Source organism: Corythoichthys intestinalis, chromosome 14, assembly GCF_030265065.1.
Source record: "Corythoichthys intestinalis isolate RoL2023-P3 chromosome 14, ASM3026506v1, whole genome shotgun sequence".
Lineage (NCBI taxonomy): Eukaryota > Metazoa > Chordata > Actinopteri > Syngnathiformes > Syngnathidae > Corythoichthys > Corythoichthys intestinalis.
In genome coordinates, this window is record NC_080408.1 from 48,526,082 (window position 1) to 48,539,322 (window position 13,241).

At 39.4% G+C, this 13,241-nt stretch overlaps 1 protein-coding gene across 1 annotated transcript in view; it reads right to left on the bottom strand.

Moving 5' to 3' along the window:
• LOC130930496 (rap guanine nucleotide exchange factor 4-like) overlaps positions 1-13,241 on the bottom strand; it is an 89,523-nt gene that overhangs the window by 65,468 nt on the left and 10,814 nt on the right. Inside the window, exon 3 of the mRNA XM_057858478.1 lies at positions 10,927-11,164. Coding sequence (XP_057714461.1) covers positions 10,927-10,988 — 62 coding nt within the window. The 5' untranslated portion in view covers positions 10,989-11,164. The remainder of the gene's footprint in view (positions 1-10,926; positions 11,165-13,241) is intronic.

The window sequence follows — 13,241 nt, forward strand, 5'->3', positions numbered from 1 at the left end:
AGGAGAGGAATGGCGAGAACAAAGCCTTGGGTCTTTGGTAAGTTTTGTCAGTCTACAGGCATTTTCCCAAACCTTTCTCCTCTTCTTGTCAATAGGAAATCTGTGGAGACCCACATCACTCCCCTTCTTTCCATTTGATTGGAAATTGCATCCTAAATCAGCACGCATTTTACTTAGCGAGTTTAGGCAGCATTACACAATTGTTGTACAAGATTGGAAACGTCCTATTTACGTCATTACTCCGAGCCTGCAAAACATGGCGCCAACTATCGGTCAAAATATGCACAAAATATGATAAAATATCGCCATTGATTTAATATTTTATGTGTTTCTAACAACATATTGTAGTACAAGAGAACAATCGTGGTTTATTAGAGCCTACGTGTCTTTAAGACCGAGGATCCCTCCCTACACCAACTTGGACATCAACTGATACAATGAATCCACTCAAATTGACAATATGTGAAATTCCATGGCAATCAATGACTTTTGAATGATATGTGAGTAAAAAAAAAGAAAAAAGAAAAAAACAACAACAAAAAACCTGATAATAACTGGACTGTAACACAAACATGCTTGACTGTGCGTCCCGGGTTGTTGGGGGACGGGTATCGATAAGCATTTGCCTTTTCCCGTCTTTCCTTTGTCTGTCATCGTCTTTCTTTCGGGCAAATTCCACACTCTGAAACTGTCAATGATTATGATGATGATGACAATGACAATAAATTCATTCATTCATTCATTCATTCATAAGTTGATTTTATTGCTGACACTGCGTTTCGAGGTCATCAACATTTGTGCCCCCCCTGCCCCAAAAGTCAAACTCCGTCTATGGACTATGGTCCATGACGGACTGTTACGCCCAGTCAAAAAAATTGGATGTCTATCGCTGTCAGTGGCAGTGAATAAGTTAAAGCCGTTAAGGCAGTTGGAAAGCTGTTGATCTGTTACCTTAGTTTGAGTGTTGAAAATAGTCAAATGCCAACATTACTGTAAGGTCACAGTAAAAATAGTTCATTTTTTAGAGCAGCGCTGCATCTTCATAGAATTAACGTCTCCAATTCAAGCTTTCAGGCACGCTGATGATTCCACCATTTCACGCAACACGTTTGTGTCCAGAAGCAGTTGTTTGTCTTCTGTCCTCAAGGTAGCCACTCGCAGATAAAGATTTGACCAAAAGGGGCACATCCAGTCCAGCCTTTCCAGTCCCACAACATCTGCCAGGAGCTTAGGGACATTACAGCTGTGTCTTTTTTAGTCCGTGACTCACACCGCGCCTGCGGATTGTGTCCTGAGTGCACCAACAGAGCAGTGCATCTCAGTGGAGGCTGGGGTTAATAGTTTAGACAGGTGGGGACGGTGAAGAGACGGGCCGCTTGACTTCTCAAGGTCGAAGGGCTCGCACCAACGTCAACCCTTCACCTATCCATCAGAAGTCAAAATGTCATCATGCGTCAGTGAGGACTGTCTAGTTAACAGTACATGTCGTGTCAACTTGTCCTTTTGCAGTCATTGTCTTTGTGCGCCGTGTCTGTCCAAAGCAATCTGCCGAACCTTTTAGCGCGAGACGGATGTGACCTAGAAGTGGATGCTTCATCTGCGGTCATCTGTCCTTCTTGACCTCATACTTCTCACGAGAGCAGCAATCTCCACTTTCAACCACACAGTTGCACACAGTCGACACGAGTTTCAAAACAACATGGTCTTTGGGAATTTAGGAGCTGGACAGCTCAGAAATTTAGTTTGCATTTAACGGAATGAATGTAAAGATGTGTTCATTGCAGTCGATTCTTGTATGTGTTTATTTAAATGTTTGATTTTTGTTATTTTAAATAAATGAAAACAACAACAAAAAATCATTTTTCATTGTTCATTGCAGTAGATTATTTATTTTAATGTTGCCCTTTTTTAATTACACAACAAACAATATAAATATTCTCTCTTTACCTTTTAAAAATATACTTATATTCAAAAAATATATATTCGAAATTAATAACAAACAAGAAAGAAACAACTACAATCTGTAAAATGCTATTTTTGTATATTTAATATATAATATAAAATATTGCTGTAGAGAATCTCCTATTTACTTAGTTTAATTAATGGTACTTTGCATGTAATGGAAAAGCTGCCATCTACTGTATAATATTCCTTTTTTATCCAACTGCGTTTTTTCAGCACACCGCCCAGCTAAAACCGTTTGACACACCGTTCATACACCAAAACAATCAGAAATCTCATGCGACGCGGGCTCTCTTGACCGTTCACTCAAAAAAGCGTGTTTTGTTTTTTTGTTTTTTTTTTTTTAATGAAATTTCAAAACACTACTTGTTCAACAACTTTTGTCTAAATAACATCATTTATACATCAAAAAATTCTCGAGGCTATATGGCAAAAAAATTCTATACATTTTTAGCTAAAAATGTACGGTTTTGAAATGAAATTTGAAAAACCCATTCATTTCTAAGTGGCAAAATTTCCCATTCATTTCCAATGGCTCGTATTCGCCCTTCTTTTCAATGGCACAAAAACTTCCATTCAATCCGACTGATTTCCAACCCAAGTGAACCGATATCAACAGGAGGTGACCCCGAAATGCCACCAAATTAACAGTAAGTGATCTAATATGAATAGGAAGTGACTCTGAAAGGCCCCCAAATCAACAGGAAGTGACCCTGAAATGCCCCAAAATCAAGGGGAAATTACGTGAAGTGACCATGGAATGTCTCAAAATCCATATGAACTGACCCTGGAATGTCGCTAAATGCACAGGAAGTGTACTGATATCAACAGGAAGTCGGAGATGCCTCAAAATTAACAGCAAGTGACACATCATAACAACCATGACAGCAAAGCTACCATTGCAATTCCTCCAGAAATTGCATTTTGTAGTGGGTTTTTTTGTATGTGCTTTTTTTATATTAAAATATTGGAAAACTATGAATATTTTCTTTTATATTTATTTTTAAAATATAAATTTTATTTTTATGCATATTTTAAATAAATAAAATATTTTGAAAATATAAATGGTCGAAAACACAGACTAGGTTGAAAAAGCAGTTTCTGCTCTTTCACTCCTCTTTAAAATAAACTGCTGTATTTTAAGCCAAAAGAACTGTTGTGTTTGATAGACCAATATGACTATATGCTGCCATAGCAGATTCATGGCGCATTAAGCCCCCGAACTATTTTTAAGTTGTCTGTTTTACCCTGGAAACCAGCGTTTACAGATGTCGCGCAACCGCTTTTGTTTCAACCCACCCATAAAAAGAAGGTAAGTAGTTGTATTTATTATTCGAAATGTCTGTCATTTTTAGCTTAGAATCATTAAATTATGTCTAATATTTACTTTTTAAAAAAACAAAAAACGCATCTACCCATCTCACTCCTGGGCCGGATAGCGACAGTCAAGATGAAAATATTACCACAAATTAATTATTTGTTCGCAATGATTCCTTATAAAACCTACTCAAAAATGGTTTTGAGACCTAGACTCAGCCGTAACAAAATTCTACTTTAAGAACAAGAAAAATAGAATTAGCCTTGTCAACTTGCAAAGAAATAAACCAGAGGGGGTTTTAGAAGCTCCCAATTTCTAACACTATTATATAGCAAATCAAATACAATATCTTATTAAGTGGTTAAACCTTAACATTGAACAACAGTCATGGCTAGAATTAGAGCAAACAGACTGCGATCGAATACAACTGGCAAACCTCCCTTTATTAGTCCCAGCATTAAGCACCATAGCTGCTTCAAGAATCCTATGATAGCATGTACCTTGAAAGCCTGGTGGAGCGGTATGGAAATTATGCAATCACAATTTGCGCCGTGTAAATTTTCACCAATCTGGCATAACCCAGACTTTGGAGTTAGTAAAATTCCTATTTATTTTAGAACATGGGAAGATACAGGGATAAACCAGTTACAGCATTTTTTAAAGATGATAGATTCATGTCATATGAAAATATAGTCCAAGATTTCCCAATCAAAGGGGTCAATTTCCTTCAATACAATAAAATCAGGGCAGCCATCAAAAGCAAACTCCCATCACTAATTGGTACGTTAAAAAAAAAAAAAAAATACTTTCAAAATTATATAAAGCTTTCTCATGTCGCAACTCTACTTGTCTCCTTAATGTCTGCGATTTCTGCATCGCAACCCATGCTATATTAACATTTTTCACCCATAAAATCCCCCAAAAATCCAGCTCTGGCCATTCACAGCTGTGTCTTAACACTCGATGATACATGCTACAGGGGGTTTTTGAATCGAAAAGAGGTAAGTATGCGATAATATCTATAAAATCATGGCGTATTTAATTATGCTCTTTCATGCTCTTTCATGCAGAAATCGCAGACGTCAAGGAGCAATTGAGATTTTCATTTTCACATATTTACCCTTTTAAACGTTTTTTTTTTTCAATTTTTCTTTGTTAGTATCGATTATTTATCATTTAAAATATCAGAGAAAATGTGACAGTAACGAAAAAAATATAATTAAGTGATAGTTAGAAGGTAGATATCCGTGACTTTTTTACAGACGCCAATTTTTTCGTTGGGACGTAATTTGTTTAAAACTTTAAAATATGCGAGTAAATAATTTTTTTAAGTTGTTGTTTTTTTTTGTTTTTTTTTTAAACAAAATATTAGACATTAATTAAACATTATAAGCTAAAAATGACAGACATTTTGAATAATAAATATAATTACTTGCCTTCTTTTTATGGCGAGGTTGAAACAAAAGCGGTTGCGCGACGTCTGTAAACGGGGGTTTCCAGGGTAAAACGGACAAATTAAAAATAGTTCGGGGGCTTAATGCGCTATGAATCTGCTATGGCAGCATATAGACATATTCTTCTATCGAACACAATAGTTCTTTTGGCTTAAAATACAGCAGTTTATTTTAAGAGGAGTGCAAGAGCAGAAACTGCTTTTTCAGTCTTGACTGTGTTTTCCGCCATATACATGTAAATATGCTCTTTATTTTTTCAAAATTTTAAAAAGGAAGAAAAAAAGGGGGAAACTAAAAATAATCTCCAACTTCTGCAGTCCTTTTTGAAAGCAGTTTGATTCATTGGTAATGATCAGAAATGAAATTTTAGCTAATATCCGCATATGCTTTGGAAAGCAAATAGTTTCAGAGTAATATAATATTCATCATCCAATTTTTTTCTCCATTCATAGTTTTTGGTTCCAATGCACATTTTGCACCCAAACTAATATAATATTCAACAGCATTTTTATATGAGCCGATTGGTCGACTAACCTCAACAATAATCGGTGATGAATCAACTACCAAAATAATTTAGTAACAACTTTTTTAGTTTTTTTTTTTTTCTTGCTCCTAATTTTCATCAGACGCTCATGTATCAACATTCGCTCATCCAGACATGATGGCAAACACTTGAAACGCAAACACAGACTGTAGCACTATGTTACTACGGCCTCTCCCACACTTTTCCCAACAACCATCTGTGCCTCCACAAACCTGTGAAACTGTAAACAACGCTAAATATGAATCACTATCAACACAGTTGTAAAAAATAATAATAATAATAATTTAAAAATGTCATCAAAATAGTGAATAATGTGAGAAATTTGGCCAGATTTGCGCATGGTATTGACAGTCCTTGGCATCTCAGAGCGAACCCTCGATTGCAGTAAATGACTGTGGACAGATATATGGGAGAAGATGACATTTTAACCTCGGAAGTCTTGTCAGTGTCTTCCCTCATCATTATTGCTCACAAGAGCAAATCAACAGTTAGCGTAGATGGAATGTTCCCAAATGCACACGGTTGGATTGTGATTGAATCAAAAGGGGAGCATTGAGTGGTGCACAGTGAGATTCTGTCCAATCCAATCTTACAACTCACTGCCAGGAAGGAGCTGGACGGGTTTTGATCATCTAAACAGAAGGAATTAGCTTATTGCCTGATATTAAAGATGATAGATGCCTGATTTACTAAAACTCGGGGGGGGCTGATTGTGAATGCTTATCTTTCAGTGCCATTGATGGCATTAGTTTTGTGTAATATACACAATTAGTGAAATGGCCCGTGTCACTAATAGTGTGTGAATCCATGGAATGATGTTTCATAGGCACTGAGGACGATAAACCAATCCATTTTGACTGGAGTCAAAACAGATTGGACGCCTGGCGCGGTCAATGGCAGTTAATGAGTTAAGAAATTGTAGTTTTTGTATTACCACCCCTAACTTCCTTGGCTTATCATTCATATTTATTCACGGTTCTACAGTTTTTCACGTTTTTTGAGGAACATTTTATTGGATTTTGTGGAGTTTGTTGGTGTTTTCCATGGGTTTTCATGGTTTTTAATGGTTTTCGGGTTTGGCTTTTATTTTCGGTTTGTTTGGGGGGGTTTGCATGTTCTTATTACAGTTCAATTTATTTGTACATCATTCAAGATATACAGTACATGGCCATATGCAAGCAGTTCATATGATATGATGCGCAAAAAGGATACTCCAAAGAAGCTATTTAAAGCTTTTACCAGGGGCCCAGTTGGACAGCATACACACACACACACACGTACACATACTATACATACAGTTAACTATGGACAGTTTCAAAATTCTGGTTACATTGGATTTGATATGAGACACCTTAGTAATGTTATACAAAGAATCAGCATATTATACATACATGCTAGGAGACGAGTTTTAAGTTGTTGTTTTTTTTAAAGATGGAGATGAAGTGTGACATTTTAAGTGTTTTGTCAAGTTCAATCCAAATCTGTTGTCCTCTGCACACAATGCTAAAGCTTGTACACTTTAGCCTTCTTTTTTTCCACCGTGATTCGATTTTTTTCTTCTGGTAGTAAATGTGTGCTGAGGAGTACTGATTGAGATGAGGTCATCTAATTTATGGTTTAGTTTATAGATGATCTGATACATTATGCAAGCATTTTGACAGTAGTTGTGGTCTTAAAGCCTCACAAGGTGGTGGCGGAGAAAAATTATTTTAGTTAGAGCATTAAACTCAGACGATGTTAGGGCACATATAACTTTTTTCTGCATTATTTCAAGCTTTTTTTGGATAAGTTGGATATGTATTGCACCATATGATATTACAGTATTGTAAATGTGGTTCAAATAAAGATTTATATAGAATGAGAAGTGCAGAGAGTGGGAGATAATGTCTCAGTTTAAAAAATAGAGCAACATATTTTGAGTTTATTTGTAAGATCAATTTTTTTTTTAATTAAGGTCCTCATTAATATGGACCCCCAGGAATTTTGTAGAGCCAACTCTTTCAATGTTTTCTCTGTTTATTCTCGTTGTTGTTGATGTTTTATATTCCCCGCTTAACACGATTTTTTTTTTTTTTTTTTTTTTTGCGTTTAAACTAGGACGACTGGTTGTGAAAGCTCTTATTTCAGTGCATGGGCGTCACAACACATATTTTATTGGGGCACATGCCCCAGTGTTGATCTGCAGTGTCTTAGTATAAATTTCACCGGTTAAAAAATAAATAAATAAACTTTGGAGTTTTATATATACATAGCATAATCTACATAACGCACCTATTTAATATGGCCATATTACTCTATTAACTCCATATACAAAATCTGCACACGGTGCCTTAATATGATAATTTATGCATGTAACTTTGGTTGTGATAGGCATATGAGTTGACTCTTCCGCGAACCATCTTCATGAGATATGCTGCATTCATGTGTGTCGGGAGATCTGAGTTCCCAAGTTGGAAAATCGTTCTGATGTGTTGTAAAGTCATAATCATGGATAAAAGCATGGTTGCTAAAAAGGATACTAGCCTATTTTAATGCTCCACTGATACATCACCTTCAATCAAGTACATCAAGTTGAGTGACTGTTTGGAACTTTTTATAGTCACCATTTAATAGAGACTCATTTTTTCCATTACTCCAACAACACGTGAATGCAGCATCAATATTACGGTGTGTGTACCAATCACACTGTCGACGGTGAAAATTACACCATCCGACCTGTTTTACTGGTTAGTAAACTGCCCATCCTTGTTGTTTGTTTTTACCTCTGTTGATGTTTATTTGGTCGCTTATTCCCATGAATTGTGAATTTAAATGGTTCAGCTTTACTCTATATGTATCAGGCAGTTAACTGCGGTAAACTACTCTGCTTGCAAATTGAAGTGACAGATTAGCTGCCGTCTTTTAGCTAAATAGCTATGAATACAATACTACAACTCCCTCCCGTGCCCTTAGGTCAGGGGTGGGCAAACTGGTCCTCGAGGGCCGCAGTGGGTCCTGGTCTTTGTTCATACTGACTCAGCACAGATAGTTTAACCAATGCGGTTTCAGCAGAAATAAGAAGCACCTGACTGCAATCGACGGATTGCACATGTAAAACAGCAGATTGGTGAAAAGGTGTCCTCTTAATGGGTTGCAACAAAAACCCGCACCCACTGCGGCCCTTTGTGGAATAGTCAGCACACCCCTGCCTTAAGTCCTCCACCTCCATACACTTCTCTGTAACCCCCCACCCCCACCCCGCTCGCCTAAGCACCATGGGGAGCAGAGCATTAAGTCGCTCTGCTCCCCAGCTTTGGAATTCACTACCACCTGACCTCAGGAACACAGACTCACCTCCCCTTTTTCAATCCAAACTCAAAACTCACCTGTCCAGACTCGCATATCTAAAATAATCCCTATTTTTTTTGTGTTTTACTGTTCTGCTAATTATTTTCATACATTAGTATTTTTATTGTTTTGAACATTCTACTAGTATACTTAATTATTTTTACTGTTTTTAGTCTTTAATTTGTCTAATTTTTTTAAATGATTGCACTGCGACCTTGCGTGCCAGAAAGGCGCCTTCAAATAAAATGTATTATTATTATTATTTGTTTATATGACCAAAATGAATAGAATCAATCTGCATGAATTAATTGCCTATCTTTGGGATATAACCTCTAACAATTTTGTATGTGTGCTCATCGTAATTTCCAGCTGTTTTACATGCATTTTATTTGTTACTGCAGTCCCTGTAATCTGTAACATGGTATATTTGTTATATTTAATTTCTATTTGACTCAGATAGCATTACTCTTGCAAACAGATATTAGAAAGTTATTTGCTCGCAGCATGGATTAATCCGCAAGGAGGAATGAGAGCGGTAAACTAAGTAACCCACCTAGGCAAAATAAACCACTTTTAGATCAAAACCTGCCAGTTGGGAAACACTGTTTAATAACATGACAGTTACAGTGATATATTCCCATTTCTGTCCAGACAAAGTAGAGCAGCAGAGTGCAGGAAGAGGTGAAGAACAGATGGAAGTTGATGAGCATGAGCATAGGTGAATTGACTATCGAGAAGGGATATCCCAACTTTTGAGTACTGGTGGCTGAAAAACAAAAAAAGATGTCACATTTTTACATAAACATGTACAGTATTTTGGCTTGATTATATATAGTTTAAAAAGCTATTCCTGACTTTTTATGATAGATAACTGCTGAATTTTTTTTGTTGCTTTCTCTCCAGTGCCCCAGTATTGTATTAGGTCTCGTGACGATGCTGTTTCATTGCCATTTACGGCGTTACACGTCGTGCGTCCCCTCTTCCCATCCCTGAGGGCCGGTTGATGGGGGCGCGGGTGGGCAGGGGGACCACCCTGAATCCGGGGGGGGGGGGGGGGGGTCGGTGATGATGACCCCGTTGCTGGGGCCGCGGGAGGAGGGATGGGCTGTGCTGGCTCCTCCCTCCCTCCCTGGGCTGGCTGGGTGGGGGCCGTGGCCCTAGTGTGGCGCCCGCGCACCGTCTCCGCTCGTCTGCGTGGCTGTCGCATGTTTGATAGGGCTTGTGCACGGTTGGATGTGATTGGGCGCGCTCGGGTGGGGGGCCTCGGTGCCGGGATTGGCGATGGGACAGCGTAGGGTCGGTTGCCAATGGGCTTACACTCACAAGGGATTCACATGATTACTGGTTTCTAGATCACAGAGCTGTTTTGTGTACACTCCACCCCTCCCAATCACTTATCGTAAAGACCCCACCCCCTTCTTGCCTGGTCAACACGCCCCCCACATGGTGTCAACCAGAAATACATCTAGCTGATGATAGCACCAATATATTCATAGTTGGTGTAGGCGTTCAATGTTTTTCTTATTGTTGTTTGTGTTTCTTTACTTTCTTTTCTTGTGTTTCTTTTTTTTTTTCTGTTCCCCATAACCCTTTCCTGTTCGCTGCTTTGTTTTAATAGACGAGGTATGTTGACGGATCACGATGGGAGTATGTCATACTCCATTGTGAAACATTAAGAGCTGTTCAGACCAACTGGACACTTACACTTCCATTCTCCGTGTCAAACAGCTGAACAGGACAGGTTTAAAAAAAAAAAAAAAAAAAAATTAAGAAAAAAAAAAGGCATTGAAACATCATTCCATGGATTCACTCGCTGTTAGCCACGCCCACCATTTCGCTAGTTGTGTATATTTTACACAACTGAACTGACAATGACAAGATGGTGATGACTCACGTTGCTAATGGTAACGTGGGGATGAATGTATTTTGGGATGTGTAGAATACTGTATCTCAATCCTCCAGCGATTGTATTTTTCTTTCTGCTTAATAAGCAATTATCTATTATATTTTATCTCAAACGTGACAACATGTGCTGCGCGCTCAACGTGTGCAGTGCAGGGCTCCTCGAAGACGCATTATTAAAAAAGAAGATGCACAATTTTGCCATGTGGAGAGAACATCCGGCTTTTACTATGACAGAAAGCCCCTTGTGTGTGGATTAAAATACCAAATCAAGGCGCGTTCAATTGCAATGTGACTCCCCGTACTCGCCGGTTGTGATCAATCACGGCAATTCGGTTCAATGAATCAGGCCCCGGGGCTGGATTGAGGGAAGGAGGAGGTAACCCGACACGGTCGTTGATGGGAGACGCTTCACCCACCTCTTGTCCAAACAGCAGATCCACTCCGGCGATGGAGCCAGATTGGGGGACGCTTGCACCATCCTTCTTCGCTTCTTTCCGCCGGGATGCTCGGTGGAGGCTCGCCGGTCGTCAGTGGATGTATGCGGGATGTGTCTGCGGCCCCTCCCGCTTTGCTGCCGCACACAGCTGCACACTGCTGCACAATGCCGCTTGCTGCCTTCCGAGCCGCGGCATCATCCACATGACTTGTGTCGAGCTGAATGGGGTGGGCAGATGGAGGGCGTCAAAGCTGCAGTAATATCATATGCAGTCAAGACAACTAACCAGAAGAATTTACACAATCGAAAGAGCATCCGTTCTAAAGAATGAACAAAAATGTGTGTTTGTCTCTGTCAGAAAATATGCACTGAAAATGATTATCCATCCCACATATACAATTGCAACTCTTTATTCTTTACTTTCATAATGTTTTCCAACCCATTTTATGACGCTTAACTATTATTTATATTTTTCAATCCGACTGACATCTCTAACATACGGTATTAACAAACTGTCTTCTCAAACTTGCGGCCCAGGGGCCGATTCCACTCTGTGGGAAACTATTTTGCGGGCCGCGTGTCATTTGCCATAGGGATTTTCTTTTTTCATAAATAGGAAATATGTCGCATTCAGAAACTCACATATGTTAGTTTTTTTCTGTTATTAAATAGTGTATGTAGAAATAACTTGTCACCCACCATTAAATATTTTGCGTTGAAGGAGATAGTACCTTTTCTCGTAGGCACCGTCTAACTGTTTGCATTATTCTAACACACCTAATGTAATCAATCAGGGAATAGAATCTTTTCTCATATTTATCGATCGACTGTTTGTATTACTCTAACACACGCATTATAAAACAAATAGCACTTATACTATAGTTTAAGGAAAACAAGCAGAATATAGGGCATAAGAGATAAACAACACCTTCTTATTGTGGAAGCCCAGCGCGTGCATCATTCAAATGACAGAGCGAGATTGACGCACCAACTCCCGCAATCAGTTCTTCTGGACAGTCCAGAACAAATGGCGGGACGCCCTGTACCAACACAAGGAAAACCAATGCCCGATATCCAACTGATAACACGACGGAAAAGACTACAAAAGCCCCTTTGACGCTGAGGTGGCAAAATCCACAACCCTCGTTGCCCTGACAACAGTAAATCCCGAACCCTCCTGTCCAATCCACAAACAGACAATATTCTTTAACCACGCCCAAACACACCCTTCTTCCTGCCCTCGGCCCGCCCAGTGGGAGCCTTCAAAAGACTGAATGTTTAACTAATCATGGTCAGTTTTCTCGGGAACCTTTTGTTGTCGTGTGATATGGTGACCTTGGAACGAGTTTGCCTCCTTGCCTGGGTCTGTGTCTGTTTCGCCTTTCTGTTTGATCGCTGTCGACCTGAATAAATTGTCAACACGTTCTAGGTGAGCCTTCTTTGAGCCGTTCAAAATGGAGTCAGTAAAAAGGGTTAAGACTAAGGTGAACGCGCGAAGTATGGCCTTCTGGCCAGATTGCCTGGGTCCCGCAGGCCCGGCTCATTGGATCTGTGCCAGCACGGGCCTGACGGTTCAGCTGGCGTGATTCCGGGGGTCTGGCTGGAAGGTAAGATTCCTTCACCATATTTATTGAAGAAAAGCTGATTTTATTTGCCCACGCCACAGGAGTTCCGAAGACACTAGGCCATTCAACAGCGTGGCTAAACATTGTTTGCTAGTAACTGTTACGTCACGGGCGGGAGTGTGTATTTACGCAGCACAACATACAGTCACCATTGACAGCAATTTGTCAGACAACTTGTTTTTCTTCAGCGATTCAGGCATTGAATCAAATGAAAATGTTTTCGTCTACACGGAAGATGGTTTTGAGGACAATTTATGTGCTGGTGATGATGGAGCTCTTCCTAATATTGCTGCCCATCAAACGAATGAGCCGGAGGTAGAATCTCCAGCAGACGACGCGACCGCTGACGGTGAAGTTGAACAAATCGATGTCAACATTCTGCAAAATGTATGCTCATTGCTTAAAAACCTTATCCTGAGACCCTGATTATTTGATTCATGCATGTTAGAGGAAGGAAACCTGGAAAACAGGCTGGATTGAGGCTCTCGAGGACCAGGCGTGGTCCTGAATCAGCGGACCGCGGTCCACGACCGGACCACGGCACAACTCTCTACGGACCCACGGACGAACGAAAAAAAAAAAAACGTTTTTTTCAACATATATCATTTGTATGAATCACCAATCTATCGCTATGCGCTACTATTCTATCGTTAAATTCTGTTCCATTTTT